Source organism: Coenobita brevimanus, chromosome 87 (genome assembly GCF_032717465.1).
Source record: "Coenobita brevimanus isolate Jiangsu-jjx chromosome 87, ASM3271746v2, whole genome shotgun sequence".
NCBI lineage: Eukaryota > Metazoa > Arthropoda > Malacostraca > Decapoda > Coenobitidae > Coenobita > Coenobita brevimanus.
Window position 1 is genome coordinate 1,691,143 of NC_137040.1, and position 25,201 is coordinate 1,716,343.

The window sequence follows — 25,201 nt, forward strand, 5'->3', positions numbered from 1 at the left end:
GTACCCAGGACCTTTATGTAAATTTTGCCACTTCTGCAACTGAGCCATCTGCCATTGGTTATGTTGATGTTGGTTTAAGAGATCCTGACATCTCATTTTAACCAGTGTACCTTTGTATATGGTGCATTAATATTCTGCTATACAGTATATTCCTTTTGCAAAATATTAATCTACAGTATATTAGTCTGTTTACTACAGTGATACTTTTTTTTCCGAAATGATTGATTTAGAGAGACATTTCAGACTTGAGGCGTTAGATATGCAGTATATACAGTAAAACCCGTTTAATCCCTCTGTGTCCGTGCTTGCGGAATTTTTCAGGACCCACAGGCCGACCACTGGTCCGGTTTTTCATGTTTCGAAAATCAATTCTTTTTTCTTCCCAAGTTCAAGAGGAATGTCAGGTGCACCTGGCAGTGCAATTTCGAGCTTCCTAAACCCATCCTAAGCCATGCAATGGAGTGCGGCAGTTACTCAAATTTGCACATAATACCTGTGACAAAGATTTTTTTTTTTAACCCCCCTAAAAAATTTCAGTGGCACTGAAATGGTTTGAAATGACTAGATATGTGTATTATGAACAAAATCAGTACATAATATGGTAGGTTTCGTAAAAAAAGAAAAAAAAAATCACATTTTTGATTTATAGTTTATGCAAGTATCGAGTTATTTCTGTGGTCTGGGTGGTTTAGTGTGTATCCAAAGAGGGTCAAGAGATGATATTTTTAGACTTTAACCAGATAGTGGTCCTCCCTTGTGTGAACAGGCTGAACTGCAGCTTTCAAAATTTGATACGACTTGTGATCAGCACCTCACACGAGGGAATTAGTGTGAAGGGAAGGGATGGTTTTACATCCATAATATTCACCAACAGAACACCTCACATGTTGCTGAAATGCTTGTGCAAAGCAAGTATGTAAAATAAAAATGTAATTATGAATGTTTTCCCTCCTTTTTTCTTTATGTTTTTAATGTTTATTCCTTTTTTTTTTTTTTTTTTTTTACTACGGGTGGTCTAATTTGTGTGGAAAGAGAGAATAAGGATGCTATTTTTAGTCTGGTGTGTGTGTATAGGCCAAACCATCCTGACCAAGATTTGATACGACTGGAGATTTGCATCTCGAATGAGGGGATTAGTACCATGCCGACTTAAGTGTAATCCCAACTAAAAGGGTTCCGACTTAAGGAGGTATTACTGTATCTTTCATTACCGCTTAACTGCATCCGTAGAGTTAAGTATTGCAGCAAGCTTGTTAGCTAGCCACTAAGTTTTCACCCATAAGCAGGAAACTCATCTACAGATACAGAGAATTGAAATCCAAGCTGAGATTCACCTGTTACATGACTAAGATTGTCAGTTTATTATTAGATGATGACATAATGTTCCATGTTTATTAATTTTAAGATGGGCCACTATTTTTTGTATTCAGTAAATGAAGTCTACAATAAACTTTTTTTTGTACTGCTGTATAGATTGTAGAATGATGTTGAGATTTGAACATAATGCAGTAAATCAGAATAGTTTATGCAATTTGATTAACCTAAATTTATATTGTCAAATGGTTTGTGTGGCGGAGGGGGAGAGGAGGGGTGATTTTCACAAACTGCATATGGTTTTATTCACTGGAGAGGAGCTACACACTGTCAAAAGTTAGAAAAAATGAACAAGGTATTACTGTGTTGGTAGGGCTTTGGTATTTTGTTTTGGTTATCAGCTGGTTGTTTTATTTGGCACAGAGAAACTGTACACAGGCAAAGGGTTAAGAGGGAGAGGTGATGCTTGGGATATGATGGGTGTGGGTGTTCATGATGTGGAACATTAAAATATGTCTACTGATCATCATCTGGACTCCTTTCCTACACTAGGGCGGGGTGAGGTAGAGTCCAGCAAGACAGGAGACACGTTAGAATGAGATACTATTCAAAGTACAATATGCCCAATTGATTGAGCAACATTCCCATTCACTCACCATACAAACCCCCAGAGTCCTGCCTCGATCGAATAGGTACACTTACTCTCTCCAATAGGGATAGTATGTTTTCACCCCTGTTTGTTTGTTTGTAAACAGGATAACTCAAAAACTAAAAGAGATTTGGACCAAATTTGGTAGGCAGATAACCCATGTCCCAGGGAACAATAAATTAACTTATCGGACCTATCTGGATAGTTTTACAGATCCTGAATCTGGAAAACATTTTTTGTGAAACCCTAATCAGTGATGGGAAAACCCAACTCATTATGAAGTGGTTTGGAAATTACAATGCCCTTGTCAGAGAGATGCGCTCCAGCGAGAGCCCCTCAATTTCCACATGTAGCGTCACATTCACCCATCTGACAGTCAGTCTGACAACTGTCAAATTAAAAAAGGGTGCTGAACTCTGATTTTACACTTCACACAATTCCAGCTGGTCAGCTTGATCTCTCTTCAGTTCCCTAGCCTCGTCAGCGTCTATACCTCTCTTTCACATTTCCCATGTGTATTCACTTGCTTGACCTACTATGTCAGCTCCCACCTCAAACTCGCTCAGATATACTCTTCACCACTTTTTTCACGTACATTCTCTCCGCATGACCATATCATCCATTCACACTCTTCAATTCTGGTGTCCATGGGCTCTCTTATTTCACATCTCTCCACTCCTCGTAGTCCACATGCATTCCTTAATAGTCCAATCTCCATTGGTTTTACTCGACTGCTAAAATTTCATAAGAAAATAAGGAGAGACGATAGCTCTAGGAAGCCAGCTGGCCAGTGCCAGGCAGCTCCTACAAGAGCAATTAAACTAGAATAAGACTAGGACAGTAAGGAAGAAAGCTCCTTTACTTTTGGCATTCAAAGTTTCATGGATGATAATGATCCTTGTACCCTGAAAGCGTACAACAGGGAAGAAAGGGTGCTGGTTCTTAGAGAGCAATAATAAGGAACAGGGAAGTGAGCATGGAAATAAAAAAGTCCCTGCATGACAGTATTGTGATACTCTTAACGTATGGAAGTGAAGCTTGGACTTTGTTGGTAGGACACAAGTCAAGTTAGAGCAGTAGAAATGAGCTGACAAATGAGGAAGTGAATGAGCGCTGTGGATGTGAATGTGATAAGCGTTAGGAGGAACACACAGGTGGTTTACGAGAGACTACCGAGGAGAGTATGCGAGTGAGGTGGATGGGGGGCGAGTTGAGGGGGAGGCCAAGGATGAGATGGAGTGGAGGTATATGAGAGAGAGGAGGATGAGCTGGGAGCAAGGCAGTGAAGTGGCGTTGGAGAGGGCGACGTGGAGGCGATTTTTTTATATGCACTGTAGTGTTGTTACCCGTGGGTAGGGAAAAAAAAAAGAGACAGGGTGATGATGATAATGTTCTCTACATAAATGGCGTGTGGATGACATGCATGACATATGCTAAAAATACTCTGTAGTAAATTTGTCATGAATCTAGCGAAAGTTAAGGAGTAGCGGATTTCGAGAGTGGGCCAGTGCTTCCACATGTACGATAAGTATCGTATATGTACGATAGTATTGCCCTGGTACAAGGCTTGCTTGGTACAAGGTACGTGACCATTGTCTTATTACCCACTTAGCTCTATATAGAGCTCAGTGCTATTACCGTACGGTTTGTACGATATTTTTGGGTTGAAAGCTAGCATGGCAGTTAACTTTGTGGCATGCATAGTCAGTTATGTACAGTTGTTCCACAATTTGACAGTTCAGGATCTTAAGGGCTAATGTAATGGTGGTCACTGAAAACGCATTTTTTTTATGGTCTTACTGAGTTATTGTCTGCAAGAGTTAGCACATTTTTATGAATTATCTATTTAAGTTGTATGGACTGCGTCAGGTCATTTATTTTCTAAAGTGGCACGAAGGCTATTTCTTTTCCTTGTGATATTATTTTAGTAATAAAGGTTATGATTATATTATCATATTATTTTTATGAGATTTTCATAATATGACCTACTTCTGATACAAATAAAAATGACAAATAGGGTTCATCTGAGTGCCTTACAAGATTACGGTTCTATCTATCTATCTATTGCCAGACGCCTCAATCCCGTTTGGGGTGGCCACAAACAAATCGCCTCCAAGTCGCCCTGTCCCCCGCCATTTCACCACCCTGCTCCCAACTCACACCCCCCTCTCTCATATACCTCTCCACCCCATCCCTCCATCTCATCCTCGGTCTCCCCCTCCCTCTTCCACCCTCCACCTCACTCACATACACTCTCTTCGTCAGTCTTTCACCCTCCATCCTCTCCACATGGCCAAACCACCTCAGTGTGTTCCTCACAACGCTCCCTATCACATCCACATCAACACCACAACGCTCCTTTATATCCTCATTCGTCAGCCTGTCTCTCCACGTGACTCCACAAGCTCCTCTTAAATAACTCATTTCCACTGCTCTCACTCTTGACTTGTGTCCTTCCAACAACGTCCAAGCTTCACTTCCGTACGTTAGAGTTGGTATCACAATACTGTCATGTAGTAACTTTTTTACTTCCATGCTCACTTCCCTGTTTCTTATCACTGCTTTCAAGGAACCAGCAACCTTTCTTCCCGTACCCTTTCAAGCACTTCACCCTCCAAACCTCCATCCTTACTCATCACACTACCCAAATACTTAAACGTACTCACATTTTCCAATTCCTCACCATCCAACCTCGCTATACATTCACTGACTTCACCTCTCTCAAAGACCATCACTTTACTCTTCCCTACATTCACCTTTAGGTTCCGTTTCTTACACACTCTCTCAAACTCATCCACCAAGCCTTGCAGCTCCCCTTCATCTTCACTCAACAACACAGTATCATCTGCAAACAACAGTACAGGGAGTTTCCAAACACTATCCTCTCTCACCAGGGCCACTCCAACATCCACTACCCTACCTTGTACCTCTTTTATTACCCCATCCATGTACAGATTGAACAACCATGGAGACATGACACATCCCTGTTTCAAACCAACTTTCAAAGAGAAAAATTCACTTAGTTCACCATCCACACGCACTGCAGCCTTAGCACCATCATACATACTCTTCACAGCATTCAACAACTTCCCATCTACTCCATATATTCTTAACACTTTCCACAATCCTTGTCTATCCACCCTGTCATATGCTTTCTCCAAATCCATGAAAGCCGCATACAACTTCTTTCCCTTCTCTAGAAACTTTTCCACTAAAGATCTAAGAATGAATATCTGATCTACACAACCTCTTCCCTTCCTAAAGCCTCCCTGTTCTTCTCCAACTAATTTCTCTGTTCTTTCTCTAACTCTGTCTATAAGTATCCTACCATACACTTTTCCTATTATACTAAGAAGACAAATGCCCCTATGATTACCACACACTTCTTTTTCCCCTTACGGTTCTGATGAAGATAATTGTAATGGGTAGTTTTCAGTAAATGCACCAAGGAATCGGGGACAATTTTAAAATACATCAGATTATTAAACACTTTAAAAATTAATGTAATAATTCCGGAAAAAACGATAATTTTAAAGAGCCTGTACATCTAAAAGTGTGGGAACACTGGAGTAGGTTGACCGCTGAGATGGTAACACTGCTCTGACGTCAGCGGTGTCAACACGGGAGGCTGACGGGGGATGAGGGGCGGTGTATTAGTGGATCTGATCATCTGATGTGGTGGAGGGCATGGGGAACTGAGTGGCACGTGTGGTGGAAAAGGCTCTTCTAGAGCTGCAGAGGTGGCGTGGAAGTCATAATTATGCTTGACTAGAGCTTAGACGTGGAAAAGTAGCAGATTGCAGAACGTAGCCTATTGGTGGAGCAGCAATCTCGCCATCCAACAGAAACATCATCATGATCAAGGCAATATTAGTGTTTAATAACCATGGCAAGCCCAGGTTAACAAAATTCTACCAGTATTTCGTAAGTATTTTCTTATAGGACCATACTTTATAGCAATATGACTTGGTACTGAAGCTGTACACAATTTTGTTTTTAATAGCAAAAAGCACCCATGTGCTGATGATGAAAAGTTGATAACAGGAGTTAATTGCCATTATAATTATATTCGTTTATCAAAACCCATGTTTTGTGGAAGTAACCAATATTCCAAGGATCAAAGAATGTTGCTTTTATGGTTAAAGTTTGGGTAGATCTTGTAAGGCTTGGTTTGCATGTGAAATTGATGAGGCTTTTTAAATTATATGAAAATTTTGTTCTGTACACTAAATGTAAGTGTCTAAGTTACACTCATAATCAAGGCCTTATTTTTCATCATCATCTAACCCAGTGTTGCCTCATGAGGAGTGTAGGAGCCTGGGGCTAGGCAAGTTGGTCCTGACATTTAAGATGTGAGTGACCAGCCTCACTCACCCCAGAGTGACGTTACATAGGCAGTAAACCCCAAACACCTCTTGGAAATAAACCTGCACAGGCTCAGTCTGGCTGGAGCACCTTAATTACCCACTAAATCACCAGGCGCCATAATCTGGTTGTATGGTTACCATTCAGCGAAGTAAATGGTTTCCTGGTGTACAGGAAACCATTTGGCTTGTTTATAAAGTGAAAAATACAAAATCACTAGTGTAGGAGGAGAATTACCCAAATGAATTGAAATCAGTAATGCCAAAGCAGTAGTGGTTTCATTTCTGCCATTCATATCATACTTTTCAGACATTTAGTACCGGGTAGCTATGTTACCTGTATGTATCCTAGTGCTGGAAAAGGATGCCTTGATGTGGTGGCACCTTTATATCTGGCAGGCTTCACTGCCCTTTTACCATATAGGGTACAAAGTTCCTCAGTTCCCTCCTCATCCCCTGAAAGGGGGATGGTGTATTCCAGAAGAAGGAAAGCGTCTCCCTACTGTCCACCTGGTTCACATGCAAATGAGTCTGGAGCCAAATGAACAAGAACAAGTAATTTTCTGGTACAGTAAGTCTCTTATACGTGAGAGATGCATTCCAGAATACTGTATCTTAATATTTTCAGTACAACCGGTACAGGTACAGTATTTCAGATTGGAGAAAACTGGCAGATCAGGTCACAGGTGGGATTGCTGGTTTGATAGACGGTTTTTATTAATGTACTCTGGACTTATAGGGAAAAAAAGAGCTATTGGGAAAAGTGACCGAGAATTTAACTTGGACTGGTGGTATCCTCCTGGTAGCACTGGGTAACTCAGATTCTGACGTCCCACCATCCAGGGTTGGGATTAGAAAGTGAGCAGAGATTGTGGCTGGGGAATGTACTGTGCATTGTAAGATAATTTTAGTTCTTTTACCTTAACATGGCAGCCATGTGTGTCTTTTTGCAGCCTGTTTCCCAAAGCTTGGTGTCAGAATTAATGGTTCTGCATCCTTTCCACAGCATATTCTCCTGACTAGCACAATATTCTAATGTTAATCTCTTGTTATAGCTCAGCATTCAAGATGGAGATATGGGAATATTATGCCTTTGATGTACCGGTAGTGCTGCCTACTTCTTCCTTAGCCTTTATCATTCTTTTTCTGTGCCTGCCCTCCTCTCTTCCTATTTCTCCCATCTTTCTTGTCACTTGTTATTGCTTTTCTTTCTTTTACAGGTGGCTTTACATTGAGTGACAAACCAAATGGTTTCCTGTAAGCCAAGAAACCATTTACAACGCTGGGTGGTAACCATATAACCAAACCATACGTGTTCCCTACGTGTCAACAAGTGGGTTGGTGGAGGGTTAGTGTCCCTCCCTGTAAAACATATAACTCAAAGTCAAATGGCCGCCCCTTGCTGGATTATGGCGTCTGGCAATAGATAGATAGATAGAACAGAGTACAGATGGAGAGGGATAACTTCATGTTGTGGTAATGTTATAAGAGGGTGACTCTTCTGACTGGTTATACAAATTTTCCTCACCGCCCTCCATATCCCCTGAAAGGAGGACAGTGGACTGCAGTAGAGGGGCAACTTTAGCCTGCAGTCCACTGTGTTGATATTCAGATGAACCTGGAGCTGCAGCTGTACCGTAGCACTACTGATACTAAAACAGCATTTTACCAGGCTTTTTACTTTCAGAATGAAGAGATGCAGCAGCAGATAATAAAAGAAACATTCCAGCTTGTGTCCAAGCGAGATGACAACGTGTGCAATTTCCTTGAAGGCGGCAGGTAAGATGTAGCTCAATGCTCTGCTGTGCTTAGTCCGTTCAACCCAGTGACATGGTGCTGTGGAAGGACCTTATTGTGTGGTGGCACCAATATGACTGGATGGCTCCTATGCATGGTTATACAAATGTCCCTCAGCTACTTCCGTGTCCCCAGAAAGGAGGATGGTAGACTGCAGAAGGATATCTCAGGCCTACAGTCCACCAGGTTCACATTTCAGATGAGCCTGGGTTGCATAACAGCAATCCAATGCCTTTTTTTTTTCTGGCGTCTTCTAATTAAAAGGAAACATAGCATATGATGTATGCAGGCAAAGTGCTAACTTGAATAAAACGGTTTTATCTGGGACATGCTTCTCGTTCATGATTGAAGCCAAAAGATATATAAAGAAATGTTAATCTCTTTAAGAAAAAAAAAAAGTTTATATCACAGGAAATTTTAAATTGAAGAGTAGCTGTTAGTACATCAGCAACTTACAGTGAAACAACACTAAATAACTGAGCAGTGACTATTGTTCTTTCTCTTAACTTGCCCCAGATTTTTGTCCTCTTGCAGCTTATTTCATATAACTCAAGGGAAGAAAAAGACAATTCCATTGCTCAGTATCCATTGCATAGCAGTTCATGGTGATTAGCATCATGACAATTCCATTGCTCAGTATCCTTTACATAGCAGTTCATGGTGATTAGCGTCATACAGTATTCTTGTGTTAATCGTTTGTCACAGCTCAGCATTAAAAAGGGAGAGGGTAATTTTAGACTAAGTTAAAGTGAAAAAAATATAACTGTCTTGATAACTTTTTCTTGCAGCTTGATTGGAGGTGCTGACTACAAGCTGATTTACCGTCACTATGCCACACTTTACTTTGTCTTCTGTGTTGACTCCTCAGAAAGTGAGCTGGGAATTTTGGATCTAATTCAGGTGTTTGTTGAGACTCTTGACAAGTGTTTTGAAAATGTCTGTGAGCTGGATCTTATCTTCCACGTCGACAAGGTACCGTATATTCTGAAGCACAGCATTGTTTTGTTTAGTAATGTTGTATAATTTTTTAAAGTAACCTTTGCTTAGATACTGGAGATGGATGCCTTCATGTGGAAGCACCATTATAACCTAGTGAAGATGCTGCGTAGTTATGCATGTATCCCTCACCTCCCTCCTCATCCCTTGAAAGTGGGATGCTATGCTTCCAGAGAAGGGCACCTTCAACCTGCAGTTTACTAGGTCCACATTGAGTTGAGCCTGGAGGCAAACAGTACTGACATTAATAATCTCTTGCTTAGTCAGATTTTTATATTGTGTTGAGATACTGGCACATGACAAACTAAGAATGCTGTCGTCATATACCTGTTGTCATAACTGATTGGCAATTATTGTTACATTTACTCACCTTTGCAGGTTCATTACATCTTGAATGAGCTGGTAATGGGAGGAATGGTTCTGGAGACCAACATGACAGAGATCATTACAAGGATAGATGACCAGAACAAGCTAGAGAAACAGGAGGTAAGATCACTGTTTTGTGATTCTAGATGCTCTAGTAACTTTCTGACAGAGTGGGTTGAAAGACACCCTCTAAATATGGATGTAGAAATTTTCTGATGTACCAAAGTATGCAGCATTTTTTTTTTTTTTTTTTTTTTTTTTTTTTTTTTTTTCCCATAACAGTACATGTTGGTAATGGTATGTTATATTGATCTGCATATTCATACACTCCAATGCTTTGATCATCCCCAGGAAACCCCCAAAGAGATGGCCATAACAAAATCACGTGTAGGCTACATACCATATTCATTTCACGGGGAACCCCTCCCCCCCCTCTCTCTCTCTCTCTCTCTCTCTCTCTCTCTCGTTTTCTTTTATGCTTATGTCACTACTAAAGTCATCATTAAGTTTTTACCCCACCTTTGCTTATACCCTACTACCTTCATTAAAGGATTTTAATTCCCTCAGACAAACTCCATCCTAAACTGAGTGTGACCATCATACTCTATAAACCCTCCCAGTCATTGATATTGGAAACCTCTACATACAACATATGCTTTGTATTGTTTGATTAATTTTTGTGAGTGAAATATTATCATCTGTGGTAAGATTTTGTTATGTATCATTGATTGTTCTTAAATATCACATCTTTTCCTTTACAACTAATACTGTAAATTGAAGGAAATACCAGATCAGTGTTATAGACAGCAGTGGAACTTTGACGCAGTTTATTTTAAACTGCTTTGACCTCAGTAGCAAAAAAAAGGGAGTGGGGGCTGCATATTATGAGAACCTCAGCATATTTCCAAGTGCGATGTACCTAAAATAATAATTATTGGTGAGTTTAATGACAAACTTTTACCAGATGTTTTGATTAGAACTCCACATTAATCCCTATCTGTATGGCATAATCCTACAGTTCCATCACCTTAACTTGGCCCAGACTTCCATCTTTTTGCAACTGCACTTACTTGGTGGCAGAAAAACACAAAGTTATGGCTGTGCAACCTTTCCAGAGCACTTCTTCATTACTATTGTCTCAGTCTAGCTGTTAATTTAGCTGCCAAATTAAAGTGAAGAGAGTTTAATTTCAGTGTTCTTAGTGGTAGCCTGGTAATACTTTTTATAATGCATTTATTTGGCAGGGTCCTTATAACTCTGCTTCCTCTTCTTCATTTAGAGTAAGTGCGTTTGTTGGTCCTGTGTGCAACAAGTGTTTGTGGCAATGGCTTCCTCTAGAATTATCACTTTAACCCCTTCACTATTGTCATGTCTTGTGTGCTTTATTAGTGCTCTTCCATGCAGTGTATTCGGCTTAGGTGAGGCAGCGAAGGGGTTAATATCTAGCTTATTGCGAAATATTTTTAGCCACTTCTGAAGAGCTTTATTGCATGTGTGGTGGGATAATAAATCTCTACAGTCTGGTGATGTGCACTATATTTTATTCTTGCTGTTTCCAGACTACTTTATTCCTCATGAAATAGACTTTTTGAATTGAAGGGTTTAGAGAAATCCTTCACTTATCCCCTAAGTACAAGTGACCTGTCTTAAGTTGACTACATTTGTCTGGATAGGGCAAAATTAAGATAAAAAAGTATGTCATTGGATGGAAAGTGTTAATGTCACTGTTCCCAGTCCCAACCCTCCTGTATTTTTGGCTAAGTATCAGTTTGAGTTATTAAAAAATATTGTATGCTGAACACTGCCAAATAATAATTCATAACTTTCGACAGTGAAAAAGTTGAAATTTATTCCGAAAACAGTAACAGCCAGTTACATATAAACTTTTGCAAGATTTAGGGCTCAAGGCTTGGCTACAGTTGTTCAGAACAGTTAGGAGTAGATGACCACTCAGCATCCTTGAAAAAATATATGCTTCAGGATATAAATGTAGCCTTTGTTCATTTGAGATTTTGATATTGACACCTGAGAAAGCAGTCATTAAAAATTTGTGAAAAACAGGTCTCCATAGAAGTAAATTATTTGCAGAGGTCACTTTGTTTGGCCACAGTTGTATATATGCAAGCATCTCTAGGAGTGTTTCTGCCCATCTTTCTCTCACTAATGTTTTCAGAGGTTAGGTGTTTGACTTCGGTAGACTTCAGGATCTTTATTAAAGCCACGCCATACACCATACCATCCTCTGACATCACACCACACCATACTATCTTCTGACACCACACCACATGCAATACCATCCTCAAACACCACACCACACCATACCATCCATGTACACTACACCACTAGCCATACTATCCTCTTATGCCACAGCCACACACACACACACACACACACACACACACACACACACACACACACACACACACCATCCTCCCACACACACCACACCACACAAAATCACCCTACCACGCAAAATTGCCCTCCAGTGCCACATCACAACATGGGCATTAACTGAAAAGCCTTGAAGTTCCTGCCTATTACGTTTCTATCTGTTTCACCATATTATTTACTCAGTTTTGGTTGTAAAGTGTTTGGTTGCTGTATGAGTGAAGATAGAAGTATAAACACGCAATTGTATGTGCAGTATTTCTCACATTAAAATTTACTCGATTGGTTTTGCGAGAATTTTACTAGTGATGGTGAAAGTATGAACAGTCAGTCATAATTTTCACCTTAATATTCATTCTAGTGTGACTTTGAATTGGTTCCTATTTGTATGAGTGAAGGTACAATTATGACCAAGGAATTTTATACTTCAGCTCAAGAAGGCTTTAAAATGTCCCTTGGTATATTATAGGCCTACATTGCATACAGTTCTTCTCTTGCATTGCTTATTTCAGGCATCTCCAACTCAAAAGCTGTTATTACAACTGAGGGAAATCACATAGTAGGATGTAAGACTTACTGTGATGTTTTGGGGTAGTAGTTTCCAGGTACTGCCCTACTTTTCATTAACTCTTGACTAATTAATACTGATCTTGATTTAGTTAATGTGTTATAGTGGTGTGGTTTAGTAATGAAAAATATTACTCACTATTGGTAAGCCAGGTAATTTTAACATATTTAATTGCATTATACTGTACTAATATTTATTGTTGTGGGAGAACCGGTTGTTAGGTCCTGCTAAGTGTATATATATATATATATATATATATATATAGATATATATATATATATATATATATATATATATATATGGCAAGATAATATAATGTATCTAAGGGATCTGATACAGACATTGCTGCATAGTCCTAGACCTTAACAAGCCTGATGAATAATGTCCTTAACCCTTCAAGTATGGCTGGAGATGTCACAGTGATTCCTCAAAAGGTGCTCATTTTCCAGGGAAAAAGAAGGTTCCCAGTGTACGGTAGTTATTTTTCGTGGTTACCAAGTGGATCATGCAATAACATTTCTTCATCAACCACTGAAAATGCATGAAAAGTATAAATATACTCAAAGTTATGAAGTGTATAAGATTATCTGTTTTGTATATGTACAAGGAGTAATAATTGATTTTCAAAGCATGTGAGAAGTACAGATGTTTAGTATATATTAATATATACAGTATATATGTTACACAAATACACAATTACGGCCATTTTGTTTCTCATGTAAAATTGTAGAAAACAGATATCTGAGCTACCAGAGCAGTATGATTTCATAATAGAGTTATGCTTCATTATCTCTATTACAGAAACACATATTTTATCAAGTTGTAATATACAGTAAATGATAATTCAAATTTTAGCTTTTCCCTGTTAAAAAAAATATATACGAGTGTATATGCGTGTTATGTCACTCAGTTACTAGTAGGGTATAACATTTGCATACTTTCTTTTAATCCATCTTGGTATGAGACTGTAATACTTTCTTGCTATCCTTTTGGGTATGACAAAGCCCAAGGCATGGGATTAAACACAAATCTGGTTTCACTGGCCTGTATGGCAAGCTAGAAAGCCAAATCACAATAAATTAATTGACGTGAGCCTACTGACTGGCTGCTGGCCATGGCATACATACTATAGTTTGTAATGACAGGTTATCATATTTTCATCTTGTATCCTAGTGAGGACTCACTGACTACCAAACACTCGTTATGTAATCAGTTCCACTTCAGTTTAGTATACAGACCATCATCTTAGTCTCCAACAGAAGCAGCTGTTAGGAATAGGATAATCCTAAATGTACATCAGTTTTTTTAACCTACACCAAGTTAATTCATATTGTAATAGTGTACAGTAATCACATGCTGTAATTCTGTATGCCAATATGTTTATGGTTCTATATAATGACTGTAATGTACATAACATACTTTGTAAGTGGGCAGTGGTGAAATTAAGATCATGTTCCGGATGACACCCAGCTGGCAGAAGTGCTTCAGTGTTTACATTTCCAAGGTCACCATACACCACAAGTAAGCCTTATGCCTGAGCATATGGTTCAGAACTCCCTAATGACAGTCAAAATAATTTGTGGGGACCCAGTTGTTATTCCTCAGTCATGGAGTACCATTGAGCAAGATCTCAGCACCCACAGTTTTCTATCTTGACTATATGAACAGGGTACTTGAAGGGTTAAACAGCATGTTTTTTTTTCTGTAACTAACTTGTAATAAGAGTGGCTGTTGGCAGGATTTGCCCTTGTCAAAATCTGTGTTGTATTAGATTTGCATTGCTTGTGTGAATTTTACTAACTGCAGAATCTTTTTAGCCCTTTTACTAATATGATAACATCAGTAATGGAATATATAATCCTTGTTAAGTGTAGCAGCCATGGACAAGGCAGTCATACTCCAGAGCATTACGTTAGGGCAGGAGATATTAGTGCCTCCGTATTGCTGGCTGTATGCTGCATTTTGGAGTACACAGTTATGGAGCATTATTGTAAATATTCATGATTGTATCTGGTGATGGATTATTGATATTTGATATCCATTGATGACATCATCATATATTAGATTTGAGAAAGTGCCTTTGTCATTCATCATTAGTGCTACTCACATTTATCACTTTTGTCTTGATCCCATAACCTCACACATGCAAACATTGTATAAACCATGCCAGATCAGCAGTGATGTTGAAATTTGAGCTACTGAAGAAAAGCTTAATTGTACAGGAATAAACTAATAAGTTTTTGTTTTTATTAGTGTTGTGTGAACAGTATTGAATGATAGAAGTTTCTGTCTGTATTGTACTGTACTAACTTGCTTGTTGGATGTTTGTTCTATGCCGAATTGAAATTTTGGTAACCAAGTGATATGTCTCTGCACTTGTAATTTTAGGTTAACTAACAGCTTACTAGATGATGCTAAGCCCAGACTCCTACTGATAAAGAGACTTTACTTATTAAGTTTTGTCTTTACGAAGAAATTGCTTCAAGTTACTAAGGGAGATCTGAGTAGGATGACGGATGTATATTCTACCACATTTGTCATACCCTAAGTCTAATATATTAGTACAGAAATTGCATATACTAGTAAGAAATATTCTGGAAACAGTTAAGTTTAGGCTGATGGAAAATTTGAATGGTCATTCGTCATGTTGTATGCAGTAGAACTCATGTTTGCCTGACCGATGCTCATTTGCCTATCCTTGTGCATCATGCAAGTATTATCATGGAAATATTGTCAGTTCATTCATGATTGGAACAAATATTGTATCTAACAAAGACTATGTGATATTATTCATCTGAGAGTTATTCTTTGGAGCTCAAGAGTGTTAATACAGTATTGTTACCATTTACAACTCAGTATTCTATTCCAGCTTACAGCAGATAGTTTAATACATCTGAGAGTGTAGCATAGGAGGCTGATATAGTTAAGAGCCTTGATAGGGTGCTAGATTAAATAAACATTAATTTGCCTTGTGTCCCTATTAATTCTCATTCTCTCACATCAGGCTGGTCTGGCGGCCGCCCCCGCTCGGGCTGTCTCAGCCGTCAAGAACATGAATCTGCCTCAGCAAATTAAGGACATCAAGCTTCCAGACCTTCCTGCTGCCATTAAGGACCTCAAGTTTTGACATCAAGGTGTTCTGATGTATATGGTTTTTCATATACAATGTATTTATCATTATTATTATTTTTTTTTTTTTTAAGGAATGAGCATACTGTACTGTGTTTATATAGTAAATGTTGAAGAGTTAAAATTGAGCCTTTTTGCTTTGATAACCCAGGATGTAAGCTCAGATTTTTTTTGGGGGGAGGGGGAATTACCAAATTATATAATTATTTGTGGTGTCTTGATTTGAAGTAATTAGTGTTTGATACAGATAGTTGTACCATGTGCTGTGCAGTACATACATCTTGCATTTTTCCCCCAGTAAGCCTACATGTCAGCTGGAACCAGAGAGGGTTGGATTAATGCTTTCTCATTACTGCATGTTTATTTCTTAGTTTATTTCTAGGGCTGGGGATAGGTGGAGCAGAGTGCAAGAAATGCATTGTCTTTTAATTGGCATAACAATCACACATGTCAACCTTGTGACCTACATTGTGCCGTGAAACTGTAAAAGGAGAGTAGTAAAAAAATGGGCATGGTGTGCAAAGAAATGAGCGGGAAATTTGATGGACAATAAGGCTGTAGCTGGGGAAAATAGCCTGTAAAGATGGGTGCTGTAGGAGTAGTGGTTTGAGAGCAGTGAATGTTTTTTTTTTCTTTTCAAAGTTTTTCAACAAGAACCACATAAGCTGCATTTTGTGATGCAGGTAAAAGTATAGCAACCCTGTTACACAGCACTAGTGATGCAAACAGTCTTGAAGCTCCAGCAGCTTGGAAGGTAGGAATGACTGTAACCTGGACTTACCTTTTCATGGCTTGGTGTTCCAAAGAAACAGACAAATTTTCTCTGGATCTCCCAACTCCAGACAGTGCGAATAGTCAGCATAAAGGGTATGAAGACTCCCATTGTTCTTTGCATTCGGAAGCATGGGTTAAGAGCTTTAAAACTGTACTTTATTTCCAATTTGCATTTAAAGAATCTTAGTCTTGTGTCATTCATTAAATTAGAATTTTTTGACGGCCTAAATTTTGATTATTCACACTTATAAGGTTATTTGTGAGGAGCATGTGGAGTCACATGGAGAGACAGACTGACAAATGAGGAAATAAAGAAGTGTTGTGGTGTGGATGTGGATGTGATAGGAAGAGTTAAGAGAAACATACTGAGGTGGTTTTGCCATGTGGAGAGGTTGAAGAGTGAGAGACTGATGAGGAGAGTGTATGTGAGTGAGGTGGAGGGGGAAGAGGGAGGGAGAGGCCAAGGATGAGATGGAGGAATGGAGTGGAGAGGTATATGAGAGGGCAGTGTGATCTGGGAGCAGGGTAGTGAAATGGCAGGGGACAGGGCTGCATGGAGCTATTTGTTCATGGCCATCCCATATAGGATTAAGGCGTCTGGCAATAGATAGGTAGATCGGGTACACAAGAGCACATGGGGAAATATTGCTCAGGTCCAATATCCTCAAATGTAGGGGTTTCATCACTTCTGTTAATTTTGCAATCAATTAAAGCAGTATTGTTATGTTCTCATAAGTTCAGAGATATTGTACCTGAGTGATACTTCTCCATGTGTTGCATTATGTCTGAAACTTCTCAACAACTTAAGAATTCCATCTTTTATTTATGTCTGGTCATTGTCAACAATTCATAGTTTCCGGAGCCTTGTTCTGTGTTATTTTATACTAATGAGTGGCATTCTTGGTTTTTTGCTAGGACATACAGTACAATCTTTTAACCTAATTCTCTACGGGCATGGTGGCTCAGAGGTAGAGCATCAAGCTCATGGCCTGGGGGTTGTGAGTTCAAGCCTCACCCAGGACTGCTGTGCCAGGAGCAGTAGCACGCTCCTGTAGCCTAGTGGGGTTATATGGCCATAGTTGCCTAGCTCAGGGATTGAATCCCTTTTAACCTAATTTGTCCTGTGTTTGAAGATGTAACAAGGATACAGTAACAGCATATACTGTACTCGTACTTTTGCTGATCATATATGGCAAGCAGGATTAGATTTGATGGTTGAGATGATGATTTATTCTCATGTTATTAGACTATGGGTGTGTTGGAACACAGATAGAGCCAGGATTCTGGGGGCTTGAACGATGAGTGAATGGAAGCGTGGCCCATTGGATTGGGCAAACTTGGGCTGTCTGGACGTTGCTGCTCCTCACCCTCCCCTAGGATGGGAAAGGAGATCTGGATGATGATGATGATGAAAAAATAATTTTTCTCAGCACTACGTATAACAACAAAATGACTTCTATATACAGTATATTCATTGTTCACTATAGATCAAGGAACCTGAGTACCTGAGAGGTTTGGGTATGAAATGATATTTTTTTTATGCTGTAAACTAAGGTATGATATGCTACTTTACAGTGGCATTGGTCTATTTGCAGTTATGAATGGTACCTGTATTATATTCTGTTTGTTGTATGAAGCCAGAGTAAAGCCTCACCCAGACTTTGCGTTTCCTCAACACCTAAAAATAACCTGTTACGTCTTCATCTCTTATATCAGTCAGAGTATGATTTAAGTGAAGAAAACTGTTGTTGCCATTGTTTAACTGTCTAATACTATCTTTTGGGTTGCAGCTTTATTTAGCTACATTTTCAAGCATACAGTCTCGCCCCAGTTTATCCAAAGTACTTAGGTTTTACTGTATGCTGTGTTTTATCAGCAGCCATTGCATTATTATTCCTTCACTCAGAGAATATCACCTTTGGTTTTTTTGCCTCCCCCAGATGATTTTACTCAGTTTAGGAGAGGCATCTTGCACTAAAGGGATTAAATGAAGGCTGTATTTAACTTTAACAGTGTGATGATTCTTTCCCAGGCTGAGTCAAATAATGTACAGTAGTGGTGGCAAGATAACATGTGAATGATATCCTTGGGCTGAATGTGTTAATATTCAGTTAAAGTGGCAGTGAAATGGTAGAGAAGTGAGAAGAAACAGTGGCCATAGGATTAATTGTTATTCCTTTTAGTGTGTGTAGCCTTTATACTTCTTTTTCTGTGCCTGCCCTCCTCTCTTCCTATTTCTCACCATCTTCCACTCACTTGATGTAATGCTGCCTACTTCTTCCTTAGCCTTTATCATTCTTTTTCTGTGTCTGTCCTCCTCTCTTCCTATTTCTCCCATCTTTCCTGTCACCTCTTATTCCTTTTCTTTCCTTTTCAGGTGGCTTTACATTGAGTGACAAGCCAAATGGTTTCCTGTAAGCCAGGAAACCATGTACAACACTGGGTGGTAACCATATAACCAAACCATACGTGTTCCCTACGTGTCAACAAGTGGGTTGGTGGAGGGTTAGTGCCCCTCCCTGTAAAACAACTAACTCAGTGTCAAATGGCCACCCTTTACGGGATTATGGTGTCTGGCAATAGATAGATACATTTTTTAAAAATCAGCGATGTTGAAATCTTTCTTTAAATAGGAGCTTGACACATATACAGTATAGAGATTATAAATTGTAATTGCACTGTACTAATGACTGGTGATTAGGGTAACTACTTTTTATTATGAAGAATACTAGTTGATCCCCATAACCTGCTGTGCTAGCATCTTGATAGCATGTGATGGTCTAAGCAGGACAGAAACAAGTGTGAATGCAAGAGAATGAGGAGTGAAAATGTTGACATACTTGCTTTAGGATAACACTGTTTATACTGCTAGGTTATTGAAAAAAAAAAAAAAAAAAAAAACAGGTGAGAAAGAATAAATAAAAAACTTAATAAGGCCTTTATTTATATGTAGAAGACAGTGAAAAATACTTTACATTGTCATTAAAAAAAGTACTATAAACATTAAGATGTGTAAGCTTAGACTACAGCACTGATACACTATGAGGTAACTCCCGAGCCAAAGATTTTTAGGGGTGCTGGGAAAATCTACACTTGACAGCTTTCATTTTTTTTCAAGATATGTTTACATTCTTTTTCAATAGCTATGTGAACGCTGCCAAAAGCTAAGAATTATGTGGTTTAAAATGTTCCTGTGAGTCATGCTGCTGTACAGATATTATGAACTGTTAGGTCTGCATTATTACAACTAAACAAAAAGTACAGAATAATGCAACATGTTTGACTTATTAGGATGCTGAAGTTTATTTTTTGACTAGTATGTTGTATTGACACTTAAGACTGATCCTTACTGGGAGGAGTATTATATATGTATGCATGGGCTGGGAATATAATGAGAAATATTTGTTCCTTGTGGGGAAGCATGGCATCATTTTGATTCATTAATTTTTTATTGGATAGAGAAGAATATATTTGCCTAAAGACTATGAACTGTCACAGACACAAGAGATGTGGATACCTAAACATTTATATTGCACAGACCTTCCCAGCACCCCACAGCATCAAGGAGGAACGCCATTCACAGGCGATTAAATGGTACCAAAACATGGAGATGAAACTTTATGCTGTACAGAAGACACTCTGTCATCCAGGACACTGCTAATTGTACTAACTGTATTAACCATAACTTTATGATGTAATTTAAGAAAAGTATGGTTTTCCATGGTATTTGTAAGTACTGTACTCATCAACCAAAGTAAATACTGTACAATATTTAAGTTTTTTTAGGCCAGGTTATTTAATGCAGCATAGCTTGTTTACTCCTGTCATATGTACTGTACAGTATTTGGTTAATTGTCAATGAATTTTGTCCATGACTCACAGGGACTGCCATATTCTCTGGATGCCTGATAAAAAACTTGGTATGGATGATTAACTTACTGGTGGTTATAAAGCTTTTTTTCCGTCTGTATGGGAAACAGTAAACTATAGTCGCTTTGACATACAGATTGCAACCAATTAAATGTATTACGCTATGTTCTTATCAGAGGTGTTAAGTGGCTTTTACAGTTCAGTAAGTAATTTATTGCAAAATTTAGAAGGCAAAGTTTAGCAGCTTACCCTTATGTTAATGGGTCACGTCTCATTCATAATACAGTATGTACAGTATGAATAGTGAGTGTGATATGTAAAGTTTAAATACTGATGTTCTATGGATGGTTGGAGCCCTGTTCTTTGCTGAAAACATGCAAAATCAAATGTACTGTGATGCAGTATTATCTGGTGACTTTATTATAATCATGGATGACAGTGTCCTATGTAAAAGAAGTACAGTACAGTAGTACATAAAGAATAACAATAATGAAATATTTATATACTGTATATATATAAAAAAAAAAAAATGCTGAACCAGCAGCAAACAATGACTGAGTTTAACTTCTCTTTTTACATGTCAACAGGGTTGTGTGTGTGTGTGTCAGAACATATATATTTAATGTATGTATATATGTATGCATAATAATATATATATCCATACACACTTATACTCTATATCAGAAAAAATAATACCGTATTAAGAAATTACTCCAATTACATTCAGAAGTTACAAAAAGCTGTGCTGATATTTTCCCTAACATGCAAGTGACAGAACTGGGGGAACCATTCACACAGGATTTTTGAGCAAGATTCTGATGATTTCCACCACCCGGGAGGAGAGTAGCAGCAGCAGTAGTAATGGAGTGGAGGGGAGGGGATAGGCTCTAGGGCCATGGTCTGGGTGGCATTGTAGGCTTGATAGCACCTTATTCTTTGTGATTTTTGTATGCATGTTACCATATCTAACATGCTTTCACTTAATGCAATTTTCAATATTCTTTTTTCTGTTTTTTAAATAATATATCTTTAGTACTAACACAGTCTGTGGTTCCGCAGCATACAAGAGGATAAAAATGTGCAATATGCAAAACAGATCACTTACGAAGAGGTACTGCAGACCCTTCTGTGTCACCCAGCATACGTCCCTTTAGTGTGGATATGTTCACAGAGGGCAAGGAAGTGGCATGAAACTACATCAGTGAAATTGGTGCTTCTTGGAGTGTTATGAATAACGGATAACAGATACTATGAAAGAATATATATATATTATATATATATATATATATATATATATATACAGTATATATATATATATATAGTATATATATATATATATATATATATCTATATATATATATATACATATATATATATATATATATTGCTTGGTAAAAGTCATTGAAAAAATATTGAGGAATAAACTATTGGCTTAAATTTTTGGTTCTTGTAAAGACAAAATAGCCATTACCAACAGCTGAAAAATCTTAAAATTCTTAGTCCTATTTAATTTATTCTAAAAAATTTATGTTAAAGATACTTACGAGCATATGCAGTACCATTCTTGTAACTGTATTAGTCACAGTGAAGAACACCAGTACTGTACTTATATAGCACTGCAAATAGAACTACCAGTAAGTTGTTTATATCTGTTTACAACATCTAAAACACACCTAGCAACAGAAAACAATACTGTACCTGTAAATGCTGTAATTTTTTTTTTTAAATAAAACTTTTGTACTAATCTACTGCAAATGATTTACTCTGATAGTTTAGATTTGTTAAGGAAGGTTCCTAAGTTACTGTGTATGGATTTACAGGTTAGCATGTTGCTCTGTAGTGTAAATACTGTATAACAGATGCCTAACAACTGCACTTGCTGAACTGTGGTTTCTAACTAATCCTGATTTTGATAAGTCAGTAGGATTCCGTTCAGAGATAATAAATTTTCAGAATGACTATACAGGATTAAGCATATCATATGGCTGATTTTAAATTAGAGTCCCAGCAGATGACAGAAGATTAAGTTTAGGTTATCTTGTAAATTCTGATTGGCTGCTAAGGACTATGTAGATAATGACTGGCTGCTGGTGGAACCTGTAAATGTTGTATTAATTGCTCCATAATATTTCATGTAATGAGAGAAAAAGATGAATGTGAGATGAGCTGTTTCAATACAGGGACGTCATTTTGTATTTTATTTTTGCCTTCACCATATGATATTATTTGGCTTAAGAGAGATTCATAGTGAGGGTGTTGAGCCCTTGCACTGTAAGCAGTGTCTTCTAAACTGAATAAAATCATTTGAGTGTAGCATAAACAAAAGACAAAATCTATCTTGGTAGTGAAGAGACTAAGAGGTAAAGGCAAGATTAGGAGCCGTGCCAGTTGAGCTAATACTGTTACTGAGATGAGAGAGAGAGAGAGAGAGAGAGGAAGACAGAATTTCACACACTAAAGCTGGGGTACATAACATTAATGCCAAGTAAGACTGATTAAGGACCTTTGGTTTAGTTGTCTGCTTGATTGGTCATAAGGGAAACCGTGATGCACAAAATACTGCACTTACAAACCAACGTGAGATGATGCATGCTTTCATATGGTATGTAATAGTGGTTCTCTTAAGTCTTACTTGGCATTTGTGTGGGGAAATTAACAGCTTTATAACAGTACATTAAGACTATAAATAATGAAAACATGAGAGGAATGTAATTCTCTTAGAGGCAAGTGCAGTATGTATTTTAACATAATACCTTGTGTCTCAAACAGAGTTAGTAAGGAGTAATGAATCTTGACTAGCAAGATGAATTTTAGCACACAATAATTCACATATAGGGTAAACCTACAAAAATTTAGACACCAAAGAAGGCATACCTAACTACCACATGCAGGAAGAGAGACTGCAAATGGGAAAATATTTACTCAATAACTTTGATGCAAAGGTGCAAAATATGTTCATCTTTTGTACAGAAGAATTTTTGCCACTATCACTCCCCTAGCCAGAGTTACTGCAACCTTGATGGGGCACATGTTGCCTTGATACTAATATAATAGTGTACCAAATAATGCAACCCTGAAATAGAGAGCTGATATGGATTGTTACAACCACAAGACCATAGTATGATATTAATGAAAATTCAGTGCAGGTGCAAGTTCTTGACTATCTAAATACCTGACTAAAATTTATTGTAAGCTGACAGCACAGTACTCATCCGCGATAACCTTGCAGTGCAAGTGATAGTTTTTAACATTCTGGAACCATTGGCAGGTGGCTAGCTTCCACAACCTACCATGTGGAATATGATCCTTTAGAGGGTATTGGATGCAAAATTTGGAAGGCCTGGCTAGGAGGCTGAGAGGCAAGGTGGCCCAGCTGTGTGTGTTGCAGCCAGATTTATGATGCATAGGAAGAAGTTTCTTCATGATGTCCTCCATCCTGATGGACAACTGGGCCTCCCTTACTGTGGTGGTCACCACCTCCAAGGTGAACGGGGGAAGGTTCATGATCAACTGCTGCAGAACTAGAACGACCATGGGCGCCACCATAGGAAGAGGGTGGAGGGCCATAGGAAGATGGTGGTGAGCCATAGGATGGAGGTGAACCATAAGACGATGGAGGATGGCTGTATGTGGGTTGTGGGACAGGTACAACGATAGTGTGGCCTTGGCTGTAGCCGCCACCACCCTTACCTTTTCCCCCTTTACCCTTGCCACCGCCATACCCACCACCACCCTTACCCTTACCCTTACCCTTGCCTCCCCCATAACCTCCCCCTTTTCCTTTGCCCTTGCCTGATGAGCCATGGGAAGATACATGATGAACAATTGGAGTTGCATGGTAGCCACCCCCATGACCACCATAACCTCCATAACCCTTTGCAGGAACTTCAACATAATAATACTCAGGTTCGTCTTCTTCTTCGTATTTGACTGTAAGAAAGAAAAATACCCATATTAAGTACAGACTCTGATTCAGCTTAATAACTTGGTGTATATTAAGTCCTTGTTATTTGTCATTTTTGACAAGGTCTACAGTGAAATTGTAAAAACTGCTGATTACAGTTGCATTGCTTACTTTAGAGGCAATCTGCCTATTATGCCAGTTTACAGTACCAAATGTATGGAAGGATTTATGGTAGATTGAACAGCTTCTCTGATTTATAGCTGACTGCTTTTAACTGGGTGATACAAAATCAGAAATCAGTGTAACCAGCAAAAAACTTATGCTTTAGAGTTTCTAACATGTACAAAAGTTCTAGATAGATGCAGGGGCTTTAGGGTCATAATATAGGTTTTTGCTAAAGTTGCTTAAGTCTACAGGTTTGAAGCAGGAGCTTCTTGGTCATGATATGGGTCTTAGCTAAAGTCAATGGAAATAAAGCACCTTGTTTCCAAACAATTGAAGTGACATGTGGACAGGGCCACTTTTAGAGAAGCTCCTTTATTTAAAAAAAACAAAAAACAAAAAAAAACAAAAAAACATGTAGGGGGATTGTTAAGAGAGATATATTGTACACTGTATTTAGGTAAATTTGCTCAAATAACCAGCACATTCTAGTTACTCATTTTTAATTGTTTCATTTTTAGTTTTTTCATGACTGAGCTGCTAATGAATTACACATATACTGTACTGTTTCAGCTCTAATTTGGCGCAGATTTTAAAACTACTGTAGTTTATTTCATGTAGCTCAGCCAATCCAATGACTATCAAGTTAAAAAAAGGGATGTCAACCTGTGCTATGCACTCCTCTGAACAAAATTCATTAAAGCAACTCACAGAAATCCTTAATCTTTTTGGATGCTTCTTCTTCCCAAGCTATGACCTGATCCTTGGCTGCCTTCCATCCCTTTGCCAGCTTGGATCCAAAAGACTCATACTCATAATCGTCGTAATCGTCATAATGAACGGGAACTGGGACAGCCTGGTATGTGGTGTGATACTCCGTGTGTCCATAGGAGTTTCCACCACCATAACCGCCACCATGG

The 25,201-nt window shown here is 38.5% G+C and overlaps 2 protein-coding genes across 4 annotated transcripts in view; one reads left to right on the forward strand and one right to left on the reverse strand.

Annotated features, from left to right (window-relative positions):
• The first annotated feature begins 5,595 nt into the window (after window positions 1–5,595).
• Window positions 5,596–16,333, forward strand: or (AP-3 complex subunit sigma-2 or). 3 transcript variants are annotated; one of them, XM_080281006.1, is made up of 6 exons: window positions 5,596–5,887; window positions 8,015–8,106; window positions 8,913–9,096; window positions 9,499–9,606; window positions 12,387–12,440; window positions 15,447–15,579. In XM_080281006.1, exons 1-5 carry the CDS (start codon window positions 5,819–5,821, stop codon window positions 12,432–12,434), a joined length of 501 nt encoding a protein of 166 aa, XP_080137132.1. In that variant the 5' UTR covers window positions 5,596–5,818; the 3' UTR covers window positions 12,435–12,440; window positions 15,447–15,579. The 3 variants fall into 3 exon arrangements, with proteins under 3 accessions (XP_080137132.1, XP_080137133.1, XP_080137131.1); XM_080281007.1 differs by having other exon boundaries at window positions 12,387–12,479; window positions 15,447–15,577; XM_080281005.1 differs by lacking the exon at window positions 12,387–12,440 and having other exon boundaries at window positions 15,447–16,333.
• A 7,276-nt stretch (window positions 16,334–23,609) lies between these two features.
• LOC145410962 (uncharacterized) overlaps window positions 23,610–25,201 on the reverse strand; it is a 40,480-nt gene continuing 38,888 nt past the window's right edge. The window contains exons 5-6 of the mRNA XM_080281018.1: window positions 24,993–25,177; window positions 23,610–24,145 (exon numbers count right to left, since the gene is read on the reverse strand). Of these exons, the coding sequence (XP_080137144.1) occupies window positions 23,610–24,145; window positions 24,993–25,177 (721 nt within the window). The remainder of the gene's footprint in view (window positions 24,146–24,992; window positions 25,178–25,201) is intronic.

What these genes read in the sequence shown, in the direction of transcription:
- or (XM_080281005.1), top strand. Translation starts at nt 5,819, where the DNA reads ATGATCAAGGCAATATTAGTGTTTAATAACCATGGCAAGCCCAGGTTA. An exon ending in CAAAATTCTACCAGTATTTC is followed by an intron (nt 5,888 to 8,014) that starts GTAAGTATTTTC and finishes TTTTACTTTCAG; the next exon opens with AATGAAGAGATGCAGCAGCA. An exon ending in AATTTCCTTGAAGGCGGCAG is followed by an intron (nt 8,107 to 8,912) that starts GTAAGATGTAGC and finishes TTTTTCTTGCAG; the next exon opens with CTTGATTGGAGGTGCTGACT.